The 23869-nt window shown below is 27.5% G+C and overlaps 1 protein-coding gene and 1 long non-coding RNA gene across 3 annotated transcripts; one reads left to right on the top strand and one right to left on the bottom strand.

Moving 5' to 3' along the window:
- Positions 1 to 1842: 1842 nt before the first annotated feature.
- On the bottom strand, positions 1843 to 23809 carry LOC132933680 (uncharacterized). Its single transcript, XM_060999961.1, has 3 exons — positions 23466 to 23809; positions 6006 to 6069; positions 1843 to 4223 (listed from the first exon to the last, which is right to left on the bottom strand). The coding sequence occupies exon 3, from the start codon at positions 4193 to 4195 to the stop codon at positions 2951 to 2953; it is 1245 nt and encodes a 414-aa protein (XP_060855944.1). The 5' UTR covers positions 4196 to 4223; positions 6006 to 6069; positions 23466 to 23809; the 3' UTR covers positions 1843 to 2950.
- On the top strand, positions 9799 to 21658 carry LOC132933681 (uncharacterized). Of its 2 annotated transcripts, XR_009662926.1 has the most exons (4): positions 9799 to 10332; positions 19844 to 19983; positions 20056 to 20274; positions 21092 to 21658. It is a non-coding gene; the product is annotated as an uncharacterized LOC132933681 (long non-coding RNA). The 2 variants fall into 2 exon arrangements; XR_009662925.1 differs by lacking the exon at positions 21092 to 21658 and having other exon boundaries at positions 9807 to 10332; positions 20056 to 20383.
- Positions 23810 to 23869: the final 60 nt, after the last annotated feature.

Genomic DNA, 23869 nt, shown 5'->3' with positions numbered 1-23869 from the left:
AAAAGGGAGGTAAAGGTGGCCATCAACAATTAGGTGCTCTTGTTTCTAAGGAGTACGCAAATTGGAAAAATGCTCTGCAAGAATTTCAGTTACATGCTAATACATCATATCACAAATTGTATGGTGAAAAATCTGATAGTTTTTTAAAAGTGAATGAAGGAAGATCCAAAAAAATAACTGAACAACTCAGTATTGAACGTTCTAGACAAATTGAACAAAATAGAAAAATTTTACTTTCTGTTATAAAAACTATAATTCTTTGTAGTAAGCAAGAAATTGCTCTTCGAGGTTCTAACCTAACGATTTTGGAAATGTAATGAACATACATTTTTTTAATGACGGAAATTTCAGAGCACTTTTACGGTTTTGTGTAGATTTAGGTGACACTATTCTAGAAGAACATTTGAACAATGGTCCAAAAAAAATCATTGTATACTTGTCCTGGCATTCAAAATGAGATTATTTCTATTTGTGGTGATATAATTAAGTCAAAAATAGTCCAACGAGTTAAATGATGTTGCTTTAAAATCAAACTCTGGTTTGTTGTAAATTTAATACATTTTTTTGTTAAATAAATACAGTATAAATAATAATAAAACTGATTTTTTTGAATAATAATTAATAAAGTAAATTTGTATTGGTATTGGTATCTATAACAATTATAATATTATATGGTTATATTTAATCCAAATTCTTGAAAATAATGTTATAGTTTTATATTAAAAAAAAAAAATGAATGCTGGATACGGCCATGCATAGATCGTCTTTGCCTCTATCCACAGTTCGTAATGACTAATGACAATCGAAAAGAATATTGAATATTTGTTCTTGTAAACTTATTATTAATTGACTTAAAGAGCCATAATATTTTGTGCTTGATGTACCTAGTAAATATTTTCAAGCCTGAGTCCTTTATATTAAAATACTTACTTCTTAGGCTTGAAATTAATTTTATTTTCATATCATAGTAACAAATTTATTTTTTATCAAGAAATATTTTGGGTAAATTGTATACGTAACAATTAATGATAAATAAAATAACATATGATCATGTCATAAATTATCATAATTTATAATAATGTAATGATAAAAATATAAAAAAAAATTACCCAGTGTATTATAATATAATTAATTTTAAAAAAAATGTATAAACACCAAAGGTAACATAAATTATATCAAACTACAAATTTTGGGCTTGGGCCATCTTCAGATAATATAAGTAAATAATTTAAAAACAAACATCTAATATGTAATAAGAATTTAATAAACACCTAAAAGTTAGCATTCAACAATTCATTAAAATATAAAAATTAGTAGGTACCAAACTACCAACTATACTAAAGGCTGTAACCATAGAACATTTTGATAGCAGAAGTCTGAAATGTAGTCATTAACAAAAATATGTGATTAATTTGAGCATTAGCCAAGTAGGATGTAATATATTAAATACCTATTATAATGATCTTACCAGGTCAAATATACATTTTTTGATCACCAAGCATAATATTTTAACAGTGATGTAAAGTGTGAGGTGGGTCAGAGACCAGAGTGGATTTTCCCTTCCTAGCTGTCATCAACCAAACATCACAACTTTATTTTCCTTACATAATATCGTTTTGGCTATCATAAATTACTTTGAGTTTAGTAATGTTATGATTATTATTAGATTTTTTTTAAATCCATACAAGTTAAAAAAATGTAAAATACTAGGAACATAAATTGTACAGTTAAGTCAAAATCAAATAGTGAGCACGCCACTGCCATATAATTACATGAAAGAAAAATATTTTCTGTATACAAACAATTCCATTTCTTTAGAAATAAAGAACGATAATCTTTCATGCGTGATTTTCTTTATTTTATTCTGAATTAAAACTACACATTAATATTATAGAAAGTACAACATACAAACATATTTTTAGCAATCAAATGATAATATAAATAATAAGATATTATAAATGATAAATTTTAATTTTAATTATAAACATAATGTCATAAGATATTAACACTACTACTACTACTACTACTAACATACCTTATTATTTTCCATACAAATAATAAAAATTTTTTTGATTTCTATTGCATTTTATTCAATATTTATAACTAAATAATATTAATGGTAAATACAATTGATGTGTAACAAACCAACAATATAAAAATACAATTTTGAAATAAAAAAAAACACAAAAGTACTTAAAAACCTAATATATGATTATATAAAAATGATACAGTTAAAAAAACATCTCACCACAGATAGTGTAACCATCAGTATACTACAAGGATAAAATGTTAAGTTGTCGATTTTTTAAACATCAAAATTGACATAATCGTTTGAAGTGGAGTATAGACCATATTAGAAATTATAAAATAAAATATTTTATTTTATTATTATACCACATGTATTGGACAAGATTATTAAAAGGCAGTTAACACACGCCAAGTGTCAAAGAATTTTGTGAAGTTTGTTTCACAGTTTTTAGTTCACACGGCTGATATTGTAAGTAAGTTCAATTAGGTAGTGATGATAAGTGTCTCCAGGCTAAAAAACATCATACATCTGGTGTATTACTGATATTTTTCAGTCTCATATGTTACGTCGGTGACAGTCTTAAGCCTACGACCCTTTGAATATATAGCAAAACCAAAATTGCATCATCGTCTTCTACCGACAGTTCAGTTTTAAATATAAACACAATCAACGTTATAATATTACAATATGACATCACAAACAATTAGAATACTGAGTTCGTTTGATGTTGCTGGAGATTTATACGTATATATATTATTTATACAAAAGTAAAAAAAAAAAACAATTATTACCCTGGCTTGTAATTCACTTACCGGGTACAAAATTAATAATCATAATTATGTTTCAACAATTGAAATATACATTATATAACAATATACAATATAGTGTTTTGACAATAAAGATTATTAAAATATTTATCAGTTAAAAAGGTTCAAGGGTGCTGTTAATAAGTTCCCACGAAATTATTTGTCGTAAAATGGGCATATTTTGCTGAGTGAATTTCACTGAGAGTGGTGTATTTAATAGAAAATACCGAGCATTCATACATGTAAATACACCACAATCATATGTATTTGTTTGTTTGGGAGAATTCCCATCAATATATTTCCAATCTTTAGGCACAGTCCTCTGTACACCTGAACAATTGATGTAGTCAATGATTGCCCGATTTAAAAATGCAGTTATTAATGTCAACTCTTTCATAAAAGAATGTTCTTTATAACTATCGAAACAATATATTTTGCCCTCCCAAATTTCAATCACAAATAAAGCCCAGTGAATATTACCAGGGTTTATGGGAACTACAAGTCTATTGACATTATTCAAATCTATGTTTTTGAACCATCTATAAACAGAATTATACCCAAATTCTTTATAAGAAGTTAAAAAATCTGTATTCATTTCCTTTGTTTTATCACAGTAATTCATCAACAGTGAGATATAATTTTGAATCACAGAATCGTTCAGCCAGGTTTTCGGCGTTAGTAAAGTCATTAAATCTTTTACTTTTAACAGATACCCATTGGTGTTTTCTATAAGGGAATTCACAACATCGCTTTCCGTTTTGTAACTTAAAAACTGTATCAAATTAGTATATATTTCTGTCTGGTAGTAGGTAGGAAACGCTCTCTTTTGATTTTTTATAAAACGTACGGCCTTTAAATTTACTATTGGAGAAATCTGTTCTGTATTTTCATCTGAATCAGAACTGATATTATAAATGTTATTTTGTATCACACTATCCATATTTTTAGTACTTTCTTTCTGATTCTGATCTAGAGGAATATTAGAATTTTGATTTTCACTGTCAATCATTTCTTCGGATAGACTTTCGACATCTGATACTTCATTATCTTCAACAATTGATTTAATAACATCGACTAAGTTTATCTGATGAAAGGATGTTATATCAGTTGAATAAACTATTTCTTCATCTATTGTTGGAGTAGGGTTACTATCAGATGTTTCTTCTGTGCCTTCTTCTTCTACTTCTACTTCTTCTGCTTCTTCTGCTTCTTCTTCTTCTTCTTCTGCTTCTTCTGCTTCTTCTTCTTCGACAATTTTAAAGTAAAAAGTTTCTTCATCTCCAGATAATTCAGGGTACTCAGTAGTCAATTCTGTGATGTCTTCTAAATTGAAAGTGTTTACTGCAAATACATAACTCATTTTATCACTGTTATAGGGCCAGGTAAGTCTAAAAACAAAAACAAAAACAACTAGTTATATAAAATAAAACTATCAATATAATAATTTAAATAAATATTAATAATTATTTAGGCAATTATTTTATAATGAGTTATGAATTATACACCCATAATCACATGGAAAAAATAACAGCAATAAATTAACTAAAAGGTTAAAAGGAATACCTAGTATACATGGACAGTAATGTATTAAATTAAATAAGTTTACCAAGGGTAAAGTTCAGTGGCGTGGCAAACTAAAAATTTTTCAGAGGCAAGTTACAAATATCCCAAGTATTAATGCATAATAATGTATTAATATAATATAACTAATTATATTTCAGACCGTTATTGACTACCTATTGAGAATATCATAATAAATTTACTAAGGGACCCACCAGCTACCACCCACCCCCTCTATTTAAGAAAAAACTCAGAGGCAATTGCCTCTGAAATTACTGTTTGCCACGCCACTGGTAAACTTAGTAAATGATGATATTACTCCTAGTCATTGAAATAATAATGGGTGCAAGAAGATATCTAGTTATGTTGCGAAATTTAAAGATTTATGAATATGTATGTATTATAATAGGCAATGTCTTATATATATTTATTAAAGCAAAGATTTATAGTGTATATTATAAATATAATTACTATATTAACAATTTTCTAAAATTAATATAAATTTACATTTTGTTTTGGAATTAACTTAAGTAACATAACTTTCTATATTATTTTATGTTATAAGATTAATTAGTAAATATTATAGCAGATACAGTGAATAAAAACGTATCAAACATAAATAATAAGATTATTCCAGGCTGAAACTGAAAATAATAATTAAGTAATATTAAAAAAAAACCGAGGACTCAAGAATTTTGAAGTACTGATGAACTAGATTACTTTGCTATGGACTAACTTGGCTACTTCCCCTATATTCAAACTATACAACAACATTATTCAAGTAAATCACGGATGTTTTAGTTCGATCACAAAATAAATTAAAAGTTAGGTACATGCATAAAAAAAATTCTAAATTCAAATATATAATTCTGATTTATATGCTCAAGGGGGAAATAAAATGGCACAGTTTCATGAATAAATTATTTGAAATATTATATTACATTAAATAAATATTTTTCAAAAAAAAAATAAAAGTATCATATTAGATTACTCTATGATACATTTTATCTATTTGTGTGAGTAAATATGAAATCAGAAACAATCCATAGTAGTTAACATAAGAATTTAATATATTATTATATGGGAGATTACATTTTCCAGGGTCAATGACAGAAATTTTATGGATAAATCAAAATTGTGGATCAAATATAAAATAATATATGTAAAGTATACTATTGTATTGAAATATTATTTTTTATTTTAATCATGCTCACACTATTTGACACTGATAAATTTGAAAAACAAAATTATACAAACACACAAATCAATTTCATTTGAAAACAAAATAATAACAATAAATTAAATATTTTAGTCTAAACAATTAATTGTAAGCATATTATTATAGTCCACCTTTAAGATTTCTGATTAAAGTTAACAAAAATGTAATTATTAAATATTTAACTGTTTAAAATTGCTGCTGCAGCTATTTTAGAACACATCTTATTTATAATGTATTTTTGATTGTCTCTTGTGTATAGCGTTAACTAAAAAATAGTTAACACTAAATTTACAAAAATTATGTAGTTAATTCCATTTCTTAATGTTTAGTTTAGAAATTAAATTCTAAATAAATAAAAATAGTTTTAAATATTAATTTGTAAATCACTTACATTTCCACTTTAAGGTTTTCAAGTTTTATGGGCAATTGGCAAGTTGATCACCAGTTTGATATGCCTATATAATGAGAATTTTTAATTAGTAATTTTAAACAATAAATAAATAAATGTACATGTATCATTATTGTTTAATCTCCCTAAACAAGTGTAATTATACATATATACTCTTATAAATAAATAAATAATAATGTATACTCTTAAACTTAACCACGAGCTTAAAACGGTTAAAATGATACATCTTCCACAAATTTTACAGTTTGAGCATTTATTATTTAATATTAATTTTAAGAATAAAAATGTAACCTTAAAAGAACTCAACGAACGTGTGATATTTGTACTATAGAAGAATTAAAAACATTTTGAGAACAGTATTGAATATAAACAATGTTAAAAAAAGTTACCAAATTTCTGAATCAAAAGACAGTATCCAACCTATCTAATTTTCATTATAAGAAAATATTTAAACTATATATTTATGGAAACTCCTATAGGTTAATAAATTGTATTCATGATTCAATGACAAATACAATTTATGGATTATCATCATTAAGATGTATAGATATAAATGTAAAATATTGTAAAGAAAACACGAGTGCTTAGAGAAAAGATTAACATAAAACTTTATAATAACAATACATTTCTTGATTTTCCACAGTAATAAATATATATATATATATATATATATTAAACGATTATCATGCACTTATATTAAAATGTCATGTTCATAGATTAGCACTTTTAAGTATAGATAGAATTACAACCAAATGTACCTACTAAGTACTAACATTGTATTTATTTTGGAGAAACCGTAAGAATGACAATTCAAATATTAAAGTACCTATATTATAACACATTATGGGTGTATACAATCAGAAATATTTAATGTTAAAGTTGTTGAAATTAAACAATAACAGTTAAAACATTTTTCTAAGCATTGATAGTCACGAGCCGACATGACACAGTGATGCAGCCCATCAGCCATCTAGTATAAAATATATTATAATATAGTATAAATATAGTACGAATATATAGATATATTTTGTACCGTATCAGATAATAACTCAGTAACCAAAAGCGCCACCTATTTTGTCTATTAGTAAAAGATATATTATAATGGTCACCTGCGATTGAAATAACTCGATTCCCACCCTTGCCACACAATATACTATTTCAAAATCACAAATACAAAAAAAGGTCTTATTGCTTAAAAGTTTTTCTAACTTCAATAACTTTTTTTAGTTCTCATATGAAAAAAATAAAAACAATGTTGTACAGTAAAATATGTCCTCCTCTTTAAAGTGTGTAAACATAGTTACTTAGCTTGGACTATAGGTACCTACAGCCCAAGTGGTTCTTATCCACACAAAACAGTTTTTAATATTTTATATTTGTAAAACGGATATAACACATGCGGGTGTAGCGTCCTCTTAAGAATGATGGTGAAATCATAATCAGCAAGTTATCTTAATTCTACAACACAATTAAATTAGGGTATAAAAAAAAAATTTCTGACTTGATCAAAATATTATTTATTTACACATCGTAATCAGCACTATGACCATCTTGTTTTAACGTACTTACCTATGTAATTAAGCATTTGAAAACAATTGGGTGGGCCTAGTACTAAAAAAAAAAAAAAACTTCAAAACTAAGTTCGACCGTCAAATTCTGATTTTACCATCGTTTTCACTTTTCAGTATGCTTAACTACATACCTACATTAAAACAAAAAAAGGTGGGCAAGTGAGTGTCGCTCTGATGTACACTAGGTTACAAAATACAAGTTACAATTTTAATTCAATGATATAATATTATTATAAAACGATTCTGGGCCAATAATAGACGGTCAGTCAGCCTATTATATACTACTAAGTATATTAGATGATATTATTGTGAATAAAGTAATCTATGTGTAACCTTGTTTTGAATGTTCAATCCTTAGCTCTTAAAGTTGAACATTTTATAAATTTTTAACTAGAAAATCATTTTGAAATTTGAAATTTGATAAATGTCGTCAAAATTCGGACTTCAAATGCTTATAAAAAAAAATTGTGCCTATGTATTTTTAATATTTTTCAACTTCTTTGTAACGATATATTAGGAGCCTTGTATTACATTTTCAAGCTTTTTGACCCAGCAAAAAACATGTTATTGACATTTATAAAAAAAAAACTAAAAACATTGGAAACTGAACATTTCCATAAATCACTCAAAAAGTCAAAACAATTCAAAATATTATTGTGTATAGAAAATGCTAATACTAACATTTGGTGAAAATTTCATAAATACAATAAAATGTTAAAAATACAATTTTTTTCAATTCACCGAATGTTTATATTATCATTTTCTATACACCATACAATTTTAAATATTTTTCGACTCTTTTTGAGCTATTTATAGTCATCAGAAAATTTGATTTTTTTTAAAACTATTGTCCATAGAAAATGTCTCACTTTGTCAAAAAACTTGAAATGATATGCAAGGTTGGTTCCTCATAAGTTGTTAGTGGAAATTAAAAAAAGAGTTGAGCGTAAATCTACAATATTTTGTTATGAATATCTAAAGTAAATATTTTCAAAAAATCATAAAAATTAACAAATTATTCTAGCTAGAAATCCATAAAAAAATGTAATGCGAAATCTTCCAATAAACAAAATAAAAAGTACCGGGAAGTCAAATTAATGATAGTTTTTTTTAAAAATAAATTTCAATAAAATGTTTATTGTTGGATCAACATTTTTATGTTCTTTTCATAAGTATAAAATTAATGTTTACAAAATATAGGTAGTTATAATTATAATTTTATTAAAATCTATCAATAACTTATTGACAAATAAATGAACTAATAGTTTAAAATTGTATTTATTTAATTTAATGCTCAATAACCCATTTAACATAATAACGTAGTATAACAGTGGCGGATTTTTTTTTTTTTGGGGGGGGGGGTGGTTACCACTACTATACATTATTAAAATATAAAATAATGGGAGGGATTGAACGTCATTACCTCTATAGATTTGAAATTTACCCGGGCCCCTCAGAACTAGGATATATCCACCACTGTAGTATAACAATATAATAATATTAGCTTGGTTTATATCTATAAAATAATATTCCACCTATTTTATATTTATATTATGAACATTATATTAACATTTTTAAATATTTAATAGCGCATTCAGGTACGCATTGCAACTTGAAATAAAATAGGCCCCCGGGTGAATAGTGGCGTACTCTATTGAGAGATTCCCGGATTTGTCTACATTGTGAGATGGGGAAGTGGTATCGCCTCATCTTCTTTACATCGTGTGTACAGTGAACGGAGGTTACACAAATTATTGTACTAGATAGCGAACTCCTCGCATGAATTGAAGCATCAAGGTCGGGTGGCAATTGTATGGTATTTTATTATTTCTAAACCTGTTGTTTTTTAATAATAAAAAACATTTTATATAAATTATATTATTATTATAATTTTTGTATCACTTTACATATAATATTTTATTTTACCATTCTGTGTTATTTCTAATACATTTTGTATAATGAATGAAATGTTTGGCCCCCGGGGAAAATGAAAACAGCTGAGCTTCACTCGATAACAATGTAAATTATATAGGAGTACCTTATCTAGTTAGTATAGATAACTGTGGGAGGATATGACGTTCGTCGGAGCCATAATTGTATATCTACAACCATGGTCACGGTGAATAAATATATTTAGTGTGGACGCCTTCGTTATTTTTCTTCCATGAGATGTGTTCTTATCGGATTTGGAATAATAAAAAAGAAGAAACCACGGTCCACAACAAATATTTTTCTGGTAACGTCAGAATCTTATGCGTAGTACTCCCCTTAGTGCATAGTCCCCCTCATCAATATGTCATGTACTCATGTACTCATGTGGTATGGTGGTCCGATGGCGATGGGATGCAGTTCAAAGTTCAAAGTTCGCTACACACGCCCATCAAATATAACCAACTGACTACGAAAAAACAACTAAAGAACTCAGCTAAGTTTAAAACCACTAGAATCACGACATTGTACATGTAAGGCAAATATATTTAATTTGATCATATGTAATTTCAGAAAATCATGTGGATTGGACGGATCTACAGAAAAGGGACGTTTTGATGCTTGATTTCAATTTATGTGATTTATCTTCGATTTCAATCATAACCATTACCTACAATCTGGAAAATGGATTTAAGACCATCAAATTTAATGAATAAATTATAAGACATCATTTATACAAGCAGTGACTAATTCGATATTTATGAAGCACAAAACTACATTTAATTGGAGATAAAATATTAAAATAAAGGGTAAGTCAGTAACATATTATATATAAGTACCTATATTCAAAAATAAATAAATTAAATTCAGAATTGTCAATGGAGACTATTACAAAAAAAAAGCCCAAAATAATACAAGTACTTTTACCAAATCTTATAAATATAGGGATGTAATGGTAACTGTGAAACTATTATATCGTTTACAAAAAAATAATAATAAAAAAGCCCCATTTTAGTGATAACAACGTTCATATTATGTAACTTTCTATAAGCCCAAAAAATAATAAAAACCTTTTTGTTTCCAAACTATGCAAGCATTAAAACAATACATAATATTGTGTATATTGTTATAGTAATAATTATCAGTTTATATTAAATAGTAATAAATGAACTCAAAATTTACATAATATAAATAAATTCAGCCAAATAAAAATCCACAATATTGCAATACTTTGAAGTCTTTTATTTTCAAATTTAACTATTCCCCACATACATTCTATTTTGAGTAGATGCACTAGAATCAAGGTATACAACAATACAACATAGGTAATATGATAATTTTATTGTAAGAAAAACCAAACTTAATTAAATTGTTGTAAGCCTCCCCCACCCCTAACAAATGGACACAATATTGATCCTGGTTCAATAATTAAAATTGCATGTATTCGTAATATTATACCATAATAATTGGGATGACTGATAAATTTTGTTGATTTTGTTTGTTGGTTTACGCTTAGTTTTTTAATACTTATGCTACAGATCTCATCATAATGCCATTGCATCAATAGTATTTGTATAGTATTCAACATAATCAATATTCAACAATATCCTACATTTTTTTTTTATGTCATATTTTTAAGGTCTTTGGGGTGACTGATTTGTAAGTTAAACTAATGTTATTGTTATAAGACATATCTATCTCGCCTCATTTTAAATTTGATCAACTAGTTTTTGAGTTATAACATAAAATGTGTTACGGGGTGACATTGATAAGTTAAGATAAGGTATTTTAACTGTATAAATAAAATCCATCAAACAGTATTTAGGTGGATAATAATATATTAAGTTGACAAACTTAGTCTTGTACAAGGTGTATTGATAAGGTGTTGTTACTCTGGACCCCTATACGTATCCACTCTTGATTGAAAATATTACCACAGTTCTAGTCACCAGAGCGCGCTTCCTGTCCTATAAAGGTGTGTATTCATACTGTTAAATGCAAAAAGTCTTAAGACTTAAGAATTAAAATGCTATTTTTTTTTAAATAGAAGTTAGTAGTATTTACAAAAACATTGAATCATAATAAAGTATGTTTTTAATCGAGTTAGCATAAATTGGAGCCTGTAATACATTACATTTGCATTTTCATCATTTGCAATATTTTTTATTGAGTAGACATCAATTATAAAATATGATGTATAATTTAGTCACTTATTCTTTGGATATTTGCATCCTTCTTAAATTCTTAAAAATAAATTAAAACTATTATGATTCTGCTCCTAATTTTAATAGTAGTCTGGTTGAGTGAAGTATTATTTTCTAGTGCTCATAAAAAACTCTAAAAACATGTTTAAAATATTTTGCATACTTTATTATATGATTAGGTATTTTATTTATATTATAATATTATTCAATAATATCTTATAAACTTCAAACTAATTTTGAAAAAATGTATAGTTTTTTTTGGTGGTTTTAACAACAAGTGAATATCATTCTTGTTTTGACATAATGCGTTATGATATATTTGGTTAATATTTGACCGTGTATTGAACAACCAAACTTTGTCAAAAATGTTGTTTAAATATTTCTTTAATAATTACAAATTATGTTAGAAAAATAAACAGTGAAAAATGTATATGAAGTTTTTAAATTGAAACGCAACATTACAAACATCTTTTACCGGGCAGCTAGTTATATATATTTAGATATTCTACAGTATAATCTAGTATAGTAATCTTCTCAATTTTTTTTGTCATGAGGCTCCTTAAATTTAATGTAAAACTGTCAAGGCTCTCTTAATCAAAACTATTAATTGTTTTTTCTAAATTAGGTATATACTAAAATTACATGTACTATTTCACATAGATAAATTATTAAAATGTATAGTCAATTTATGTTTTAACATACTTTTGAAAAATATTAATAATAGTATTACAATTTAAGTATTTAAACTTTTTCCATAAACGCTTAAAGTCTAAAGAAAATAAGAACTAGGATGACCATATAAATCCATCAACTATTTAGTATATAGATATGTTTCTATCCCCAGGATCTCGGTTAATAATATATAATAATATATAGGTAATAGCATTGATTTTATAATATACTATAAATGCTATGAATATATTATAAAATCAATGGTGCTAATAGGTACTACTGAGTAATAAATGCTTATTAAAAGGTATTCAAAATATATGCATTTTGGTAACACATTCGTAATATGAATACTAGTATTAACCTCAATATATTAATTAATAATTGATAATTATTATTTATTAATTGTAATACTTTGAAAGCATTATGTATGATAATTTAGTGAATTAACTCTCACATTTTTCATATATTTTTTTTTTAATAGGAAATTTAAAAATGAGAACATTTAATAATATTAATAATTGTATTTGATAAAAAGAAAGTATTTAAATACATGTATATAAAAAATTTAGAACATACAAGTCATTATGCAATGAAAAATTTTGAATTTTATTCCTTAAATCATAATATATTTTCAATTTTCTATAGCTTTGGTATACAAAACTGTTCGTTTATCGGCCTCTTTAGGACAAACAGCGCTCCCGGTGGTGACGACTATCTGTAGTAAAATTTGTCAAACAAGTGACGACACCTTATCATGTGGAACGGTATTAAATATATAATAAAATTATAAAAAAACTAAATAAAACTAAATCGGTATAAATATTGCCTTACAGTTTAAACTTAATAATAATTTCAAAATCAAAAACCAAACAAAATATAAAATATCCGTTTAAACATATTTATATTGAATTAGATAGGTAAGTAGTCACTGGGTAGTCAAGTGTTCAGGGTTTTGCTCAAAGGGGAGGTAAGGATGTCAAATCCCTCTTTTGGCTTATTTTTGTCGTATAAAATATATGTTAGAGCCTATGGAAGTATTATACCAATTTTACCGTGATTTGATAGTCAAAAATTCATAACCCTCCTTTCAATAAAACTGAGCACTTGTCATCTAATGATTGAAGTCCATTAAGTGTATATACATTTTCAATCATATTTTTTATTTCAACTGCTTATACATAAATGTTTTTTTTTTCTAACTTTAAATTTACTAGGTAATACATAATTACAAATTCTTAAATTGGCTTTGGTCTATTCAATTACCATAAAACCGCCTGCTAATTTTTATTTTTTACACACGGCCTACTAAAACCATGGTTCTTTCAATATCTATAAGTATTTTATCATAAGTAATATTGTCTTTTTTTTTCTCATACACTTTACAGTTCAGAATCTAGTGTAATCCTATGTTCATAAATTAGATTGGATTATAATTTAATTAATTAGAACAAACATTTTCATAACCGAGATATAAGTCTATGATAACAGTATTAATATAATATACCTATTTGAGTATTTAGAACATTTTAACAATATTCAGTGATAACTAACATTAATATAATATACCTATTTGAGTATTTAGAACAGTTTAACAATATTCAGTGAAAACTAACATTAACTGTTATTATTTCAGTACCTAGCAGTCACTAACATTAACAGTTTATAACAGCTATTAATTTTTATTAATAGCTAGTCACGGTCTTGGCGTTGTGCGCATGAATGGTATGCCCATTTGCATGTACTATACTATACTGTAATTTTTAAATCTTAGATTTATAAAGACAATTTTTTATGAAGTTCTAACTTAAAATGATTTGCGTATTTTTGTGATTTTTACATATTTTGTTAAAATTAAAATGTTAAATACTGATGAAAAAAAATTGAGACTGTATCTTTCAATTGCAATTGTAATATCAAATTAGGAGCCTTATATTGAATTTTCAAGCTTTTTAACATATGATTAAAAATTTTTAGAAAAAAAAAATTGGAACTAAATGTCTGTTAACAGTTCAAAACATAGTTTTGACCAACAAGTTTATCTTGTATAGAAAATGCTAATATAAACATTCATTGAAAATTGCATGTATCTACTACGATCATTTGTTTTAGAGTTACATTCCCGTTTTTCCTTAATTTTTTTTTAGTTATTCCTGGAACTCTTAAGTCTACTTGGAATTTTAATTAACCTCCATATGTACCAACTATATTTACTTTCCCATTGAGCAAGAAACTGAAGTTAAAAATCGAAGCTTTATTTCGATTATTTATCGTGTACACCCACACACACACACACACACAAAAAAAAACACTTTTTTGTAAAATCAATATATTTATTGCTCCATTTAAAATCTAAAACTAAGAAATATTTAGACATTTTTTGTATAGTGTATAGAAAATGCTATAATAAACATTCAGTGAACATTTCATGTATCTACAGTAATTTGTTTTAGAGTTACACCAAAATAGATTGTGTCAAAATCCCCGTTTTACCTTATTTTTTGTTTTGTTTCTCCCTGTGCTTTTAATCCCCCAAAGCCCAAAAATACCAACTTGATTCACTTTCCCATCAGAAAAGTTACCGTTGAAGAAAATCTAATTATTTTTTTTGTACTGTCTTAAAAAGTCACAAAAAAAATAATTAAAAAAACATGGTAAAATCAATACCTAAAATAACTATTAGATTTCTGTTTACATTTTTAAGTTCTACTTAATATATTTAAGGGGCCTCGCTACAAGGGCAATATTTAGACAATTTCTAATCTTGTCATAGCCGCCAGGGATCTATGTGTTAGTTGTAAATGATTATTAGTGTGATTGAAATTAAATGCGGGTATCATCCCTCGTACGTGCATGCACATGTCAATAACTCGATAACCAAAATCAATTTCACTACACGATTTTTACAAAAAACGTACATTGAAGATGACAAAATTAATTAAAATTTGTTAACGTTGTCTGATTTAGATTCTGAAAAAATATTTGAATTCAGCAGAAAAATATCTGTAGATTGTACGAAACATTTTCCGCTTTTAATATTAATTTTATGATTCGAAAAAGTTGATATTTTTAAGTGTTTAATTACAGTTCACAATAATATAAAATTTAGTTTTTACATAGTGTTTTGTAGGATCTATAGACAATTTTCTGGCAAGTTCAAAATTTTTTTAGAATCTAAATCGGACAACGTTAACTAACTTTAATCTTTTTAATACTTTAGGTCAGCGTTTCTCAAACTGTGGGTCGTGAAATATTTTTTGAATTTTATAGATCTCTAGAAATTTATGTTAAATTATTATTATGTTATTAAATATAGGTACTTATATTATTATAGTAATATAGTACCAAAAATTACGTGAATAATAAATAATAATTTGTCGTATATTTATTTATTACGACGGGTATTAATACGCCTCATTATTAAAAGTATGAACAAATTTTGTTTTTAAAACTACTTTTTGAAAAGTTAAATGACGTGGGTCGTGATTTTTCTTGGTAAATTCAGGTTGCGGCACAACAAAGATTGAGAACCACTGCTTTAGGTCTTTTTTCAGCTAAAATTGACGGCAGTAGCAAAACCCCTTAAACAATTTATTTATTATTTATTTTCACATTTTGCTTTATTGCTATAATCAGTTTGACATCTTATATCGATATATTTTTGAAAATGCTATGAGACTGTGCTGGTATTATGATATAATTGTCAAGAACTGTATGCAGGTCTGCTTTTTATAGGATTTTTTTTTGGTATTTAAAATGTCAATCGCAGCGCAGTGGTCCTAACTTGTATGAAACAAATAAATTAACATTTAAAAAACAAAACAACTACCTAATAAAACAATTTATTTCAACAAATTATATTTAGAGAATGCTATACCTGCATGCGCTGTATCCATCTTACAAAAACATAACTTGGCAAATTTTACTTTCTGAATAATCCATTTAACTCTGTTGACCTATTATTAAATTTAGAAGTAAGAATATTATTTATACTCTGCACCAGGAAAGTACCTTACCTTTGTGCATGCAGACTTATGGCAGAGACCTAAGCACAATTTCCCCTACTTTATGTCGCGATGGTATAGGTTGTTTAATATATATATTATAAAATAATAGCGTGAAGTTTTGTCAAACGTATTGAACACTAACTAAACCGTTGTTGTTGAGTGGGGGATGCGTGGATTTAAAAGAATTTTAGTCTGGTTACGGTATTATTTTCTCCTGGCGCAGAGTATAGTGAAAATCATCGGTTTTTTCTTAATTTTAATTTTAAAGCAAGTTAAGTAAATTTTTAAATTGTAAATTGTTAGTACATTAAAAAAAAAAACCATGATGTTCAATAGATAATATACTTGCTTCTAAATTTGATAATAGGTAAATTGGTTCATATATTATATTATTATATTATAATGATATTATTAGACATACCTCAGTTAAAAAAATTATTCAGAATGTACAATTTGCTATGTTTTGTGTTTGTCTGACAGACAGCGCATGCCGGTGTAGTGTCCTTAAAATACAATTTTAAAATTATTGAGGAACGAATTAATCCCTATTTTGTGTCTACTTTTAAAAAAGTGAATATTATTACACTCCTCTCTACTCTAGTTATAGAATTCTTTCAATCTATATAATTATATTCCCATAAACCTTCTTGATGTCTTCAATGAACTTGATACTTTAAACCTTAAAACCCCTATTGGCCCTGATGGGATATGCCCATTATTTTTATATACATTTATCATCTCTTATTCCATAACTTTCTTTTAAATACCTCTCTAAACACGAGCAGATTAAATAAATATATTGCATTTCATTACCTAAATACGGTGTCTAGTTTACGGCCTACAAAGTTTTGGTGATAACCTTTTTTTTTACTTATCGAGTCTACCATCTTCAAAGGCCTACTTTCACTTCTATTTAATTTATTTATTAACAAAATTATTTTAGATTTTTATCATTTTAATATTTTGCTCTTTGCTGATTTTGCAAAACTTTTCAAATTAATCAATTGTCAAGAAGACACAAACTCTTACAAAAAGATTTGGATACCTAATAGTAATTTGGTGGAATTCTAATGGAACAACTCAACTTAAATAAACGCCAATCTATTGCCAGTTGATTCTAGTACTTTTAAAAACCTTTACCTCTTGTTATTAATTAACTATTTTCTAACTCCTATTATCATTTAAGGCACCCAGTGCCAATGCCATTTTGTCCTCAAAAATACCTCTGCGGGAATAACGATACCGCCTTGTAGAATCAACCAAATTTCATAATTTTTTTTTTAATTGCTAGAGGGGAATATTCTACAGCCCGCATCCATCTCTGTATTTCAATATTTTATTCTCAGACTTTATAATGTCTAAAAAAATACAAGATAAAAAGTATTTTTTTACAAATTTTTTAATACAACTATTTGAAATAAAATACAAAATTAGAGATCGATGCGGGCTGTAAGAAGTCTTCTTCTTTCAAATAAAAAAATAGTCATCAAAATTCGACAATTCTACAAAACTTGAGTTATTCCTGTAGTCATTTTTTTCGATATAATACACTATCAACCCTCTCCACCAACCCTAAATAGGTATCGGGTAGTAGATAAGTGGAAAAGTCTTATAATTGAGGGGACAACTAAAATATAAAATTTAATTTGAAAAACTGGCACTGGGACCCTTAAATAAATATTTAAGCCAATGACTGGTTTTAAAGGTTTTTAATATCCTGAAAATTATAAGAAATTCAGTTCGATGGTATTGTGGTTTAGCTAACGATATATTTTTATTTCTAGACATGTCACTGTATAATCTTGTTTTTTAATAGTGAATAGTGAATGTAAATGTTTAGGCACCTAGAACACATTCAATTTATTATTTTTTGTTGTAGTTATAAGTCTGGCGTATAGTATAAAGTCAAAAACGACTAGTTTTCAGGAAGATTAAACAAAATATTGAAAAATCATTCAAAATCTCAGACAATAGTGTTTGGGCTGATAGGTTATTTAATTTAATATTCATTGTACCAACTTTTATGTTAACTATTAAGTAGAACTTTAAAATAAATTCTTCATTATTTTTAAGCGACTTAAGATAATTTTATATTTTTATATGACTTGTGCTAATAGGGCATGCATTTAAAATTATGACTTAACTTGACTTAAGATATTAAGACCATTTTAAAATTATTTCTGTCTAGACATACATGTTTTGTTCCCAATATAATGTGACTTAAAATGTTTAGACCAAAACTAATAGTGAGTTATAGTTTTTGACTTACGTGATCTGTACCAACAAAATATAAAAATATAAAAATGTTTGATTTTAATAACACTATAAGACAAAAATGTTAATTTTTTGACTTAAGTTTATACCATACGTCAAAGAAGTAACACATAAATTATAAACTAACTAATTAATTGGGGGACGGAGTGGCCGAGCGGATTAAGGCGTCGGCTGCGACGCAGTTGACCCGAGTTCGATTCCTAGGCCATGGGCGGCATTTTTCTTCGGACAAGTCACGGTGTCCGGAAAACAAGTGTTGCCATCCCCTACCCGGGCATGGCAGATACCTGCACCTACGGGTGCCCAATCAAAAATTCTGCCAAACTAAACACATACGTGTTCCTCCCCCTACCGACTTAATAACCTACAGTAAAAAACTAAAAAATAGCTAATAGCCTCAGCTGCCGGGCTCAAGATCAATAAAAAAAAAAAAATTAATTATTTATTGATTATTTATTACTATAAATCAAAGAGAATTAATAATAATTTGAATGTATGTCCTAATGATAAAAGATTATAAGAGAGTTATATTTATATAAGGTTCACTATATTTTTTGTTTTTAAATGCGAATAATTCTTCTATAATACTGTATAATACAAGACTATAATCAGAGAAAGGCAAATTACAAAAAAAAATGAATGTTGATATTCCTTAAAATCTCAGTAATTAATTACAAATTACATAAGATGGAAAATTAAATTATAAAATACACAATTGAATTATTTGGTATTACAAATTACAATTTAAAAAAAAGCAAATAAGTAATATCCATATTAGTATCTATACTAATAAGATGTTCTTCTATTATAATTAAATATTTGAAATAAATAAATATTAATACAGTATAAATTATACGCGAGTTTCCAATTTCCCTTTGAAATTACCTAACAGCCTTGAACAGGCAGGTGCCATTATAAAACTGGCAAAAGAAACAATCTTTCGACTGAGTTGACAACAAAGATCAGCATATTATATTAAATACATTATTCTAACTACCGGATAATTATGCAAGCATTGTATTTATTTTTATCATTAAAAAATTTAAGGCTAGAAGAAAATTGAATAAGAGTGTAACTTAATTGATTCTTTATTTAATTAAAGTATTTATCAATATATGAATTGTTAATTAATTATTTATGAATGTTAACTAGTCACATTTTTTCAGCAAATTACTTATTAAAATATGGTCTGAGGGTTGAAACGGATTGTTCACTTTTGAAAGGAGTCAATGTATGATTGTCAATGTCAATGTAACATTGTATGCCATATAGAAAATAAATATTTAATTATAATTTAAATATAGTGGTAAGTTATTGTACAGAATTTTTAAATTTCTCAAAAGATTTAGATTTTACATGTAGTTAAATATTATTTTAGGAATACATCATCCTCACTAATAATGATGCATTTCATTAGATTCAAGTATACTGGAAGTTTGTAACATTAAATGGAAATCTGCTCAATCCAAATGCTCAAGCGAAGTTCATTAGAGAATCAAGTAGAATCTGAAATGTATAAAACCTAAGTAGCACAATTAAAAAAATTTAACCATTTGAAATACATAATACAATACAATTTAACATATATATCTTTTTGGTAAGAAATAAAGTTTATGTATGCATTATTTAATCATTTTTAGCTATTAGTTATAACTAAGTATTAGTATATTAGTAATAGTGAATAAACATACAGTATCAGCAAACCATTTAAGACAATTTTTTTTATAAAAACATAATGATATGCTTGATTTGTTCTTATTAAGTCATGATTAGATTATTTTACTATCTTTTGAGTTTTGATACAGTTTGTAAGTATGACAAAAACAAATAGAAACTAAATTTTTCTTGAGTTGACAATGAATGCATACATTCATTGCAGCTATGTTGAAATTTATCATAAAGTATATAAACTAATGAAATAAATGAACCCAGCAATCATCAAACGGCAGCTATACAACACCTTCTATAAAATGTAAAACTATTATTAAATAATTATTGAAGGGGTTTCACAAAAATTACATAATAAAGAACAAAACCCTATAAGAATAGAATATTATTAAAAATTATTGTTCTAGTGTTTTAATATAAATTAATTTATATCCAACAATTAAATCAGAACTATTTTAATATTGATAATGTTTAAAGTTTTGAAATTATCAATATTAATGAACAATAACTTTAAAGAAAACAAGTACCCGAATCAGAAATATAATATAATTATTTTACAAAACATATTTCATAATTTGAGACTGGCTTATTCGAAAAAATATTGTTTATTAGAATATTTTATAATCAGAAAACTGTGGATATAATAATTTAGGTTTTCTTATATAATTATTATGTCATAATAGCGCCATACAAAAATAATTTCATATTTTTTTATATTCTGGAATTTTATTATTGTTTGTACCTAGGTAAGATTGATGAATGGATGAAAAATTATATAAAATCAGCAATAATACAAAATTTTCTATTATGAAACCTGGTAAAGATCGTCAATACGCAAACCAAATTATATTTTTATCGATTTAAAACAGGATATTTGTTAATTATAAGGTTAAATATAAAAAAAGTAGAATTGAGCCATTTAACACGTTGAACGCCGACGTCGATTTGGCATGCGCACGCCAGTGGCCGACATCATTAGACCTACAGGCGACCGTCGCCAATTGTAAAATTAGTAGATTTTACGGAATTGTCAATACGGTTATGAATGTTCTATAGAATTTTTAAATGTGTTCATCTATAGCCACCAAAAAAGACTCAATACAAAATATGTTACTCTATGTCAACCACGGATTGACACCGGCCATGGGCGTCCACCTACTTGTGTCAACTGGTTGACATTGGCGTTTAACGTGTTAAAAATGTTTAATTAATATTATACTAGTTTATTTTATAAACATTATAATGATTTATTGACAAGCAATTTAATAATTTTAATAATTATACTAATTATAAATATACTTTAATAATTTGTATTAAGTAATTACTAATTTTAAATAGATAGTTAGTAAAATATAGTAGATGTTTGTTGTGCAGAAGATCGCATATTCCACGAATATCATTAACAATATAGGCTGAGCCGGTCTATGATTTTATAGGTATCATATAAACATAACTCAAATTTTTTGTCGCAAACCGATTTAAGTAATTGAGATTTCATTGAACTTATATTTTATTGTATACATAAATAAAAAAATTTAAATTTAAAATTAATAATATTATTAGTCATATTCCCATGAGGCATATTACTTTCACTAAGCGTTCAGGTTTGTAGAATTTTCAATTTTTAGCACTGATTACAACCCATTGAACTGTAAATATGGAACACACATTGTATCAATTCATACATTTAAAAGAAGTTGTCATTTAGTCAATACTATCAGCTGAATTTACTAATATTTACTAGAATCTGAATGAATTCATGTATTCATTAAATAACAAATAACAAATGAAAACACTTAAAACAGAATCAATATGATGCTGTCCGACTGTGGTACAAGTTTTTATAACCTTAAACGTGTTCTACATTTCCAGTTCACAGTTACTTTTACCGCTACAACCTCTACACTCTATTCAAAATAATACCGTGACCAGGCGGCGACCAGTTTTCGTCCGGCGGCGGTCAGACATATGGCCAGATGCCGCCCCCACTACTGCAACGCGTAGGGCGCTGCCACGGAACAAAGCCACACCCATGCGCACAACTCGGACGCCTGGTCACGGTCTTATTTTGAATAGAGTATAGTTAATTCATTAATCTTGATAGATCAATCACAGTAAAAACATATTATAATAGATTTAGAAGGCATAATGTTTCGATTATTTTGCAACGTAATTGCCATTCGAGCATATCTCAAAAACATACAAGATTTTCAAGAAAAACATTCAATACATATCAACTTTTATCAAAGTCTGAGTCCGATACCAAGTCGGTACATATCGCTAGTATACTGTATGTGTAACTTATTAAATGCTCAAAATTGATCCGATATGTATTGATATACTCAAATTTCTTCCTTGAAAATCTTGATCGTTAATACTCAACAAGTTGGATCACCAGGTGGAGTTAGCGATCTCAAATGTTATTTAATAATAATTATAAGACACCCATGGGCCATGGTTAATACCTGTTCAGTCACAAGCAACAGACAAAAAACAAAACTTGATAACTAAATGTTAAACGATGTTAATTTGGACTCACTTAAAATTATATTTCAAACCGATCCGGGGTACACACATGTATGTCGGAAAAGTCAAAAGCGACTTGAGTTATCATCATATTATACAAGTCATAAACAGTTTATGCCTCAAACAGTTAGGAACTCAAGCGGGCCGCCACCAAGACACAAGATCAGTATCGACAAACGATTAGTTTTATGGGCGAGCGGAGGAGAGGGGGAGCACGCACAGTCCACACTGTAAATCAACTAACATAAACTTAACCCACAAACAAAATGTCGGCGGCGGCAATCGTCGGAATGCGTCTAACAAGACGGCTGTCCGCGGGGGAGAGGGGGAGCGCGCACAGTCCGCACTGTATATTATTTAACATGAACTTAACCCACAAACAAAATGTCGGAGGCGATCGTCGGAATGCGTCTAATAAATGTGTATAAACAACGAGTACTCGACATAATATCGACGATAATTGAACGCGCGAGAACATACAACGCGCAGCTGATAATATTATACCGGCACAACGCAAATGGCGGACCGACGTGCTTAATGGCGGACGGGTGTACGAAAACAGTTGTTATGGCATGGGCCAAAGGAACAACTTACCGTAGATTGGTAGATTGAGTTTCTTGACGAGTTTTGACAAGACGAGGAAATCACCAGCAACGACAGAAGCGTAGCGGTCGACGACGAGTAATCGAATGTCACAGACGTACGTGTAGTGCGTGTAAGGCGTCTTTTTCAGTCGTCCGTTGTGGGTTGAAAAACGAATGCAACGTACAACTTTAAACTATCAGGAATGCCGTGTGACTTGGCCAAGTGGCGAGCAAGTTGAACGGTAGAGAGGAAAAAAGGACAATTGTGTATGTCAATTTATTAATCTGGTGTTTACCGACAACACGCGCGGATAGTAAGACGCAGGACGACGATAAACACAGAATGACGAAACGCGCAGGCGAGCCGTATGCTGTACGCTTCGTTTTTGTAGGTTATCGATTTCTTGTATCAAA

Source organism: Metopolophium dirhodum, chromosome 1, assembly GCF_019925205.1.
Source record: "Metopolophium dirhodum isolate CAU chromosome 1, ASM1992520v1, whole genome shotgun sequence".
Classification (NCBI taxonomy): domain Eukaryota; kingdom Metazoa; phylum Arthropoda; class Insecta; order Hemiptera; family Aphididae; genus Metopolophium; species Metopolophium dirhodum.
The sequence above is the reverse complement of the archived record's forward strand: the minus strand, read 5'-3'. Positions and strand labels throughout refer to the sequence as shown.

Coding starts and splice junctions, on each gene's coding strand:
- LOC132933680 (XM_060999961.1), bottom strand. CDS start 4,195: ATGAGTTATGTATTTGCAGTAAACACTTTCAATTTAGAAGACATCACA.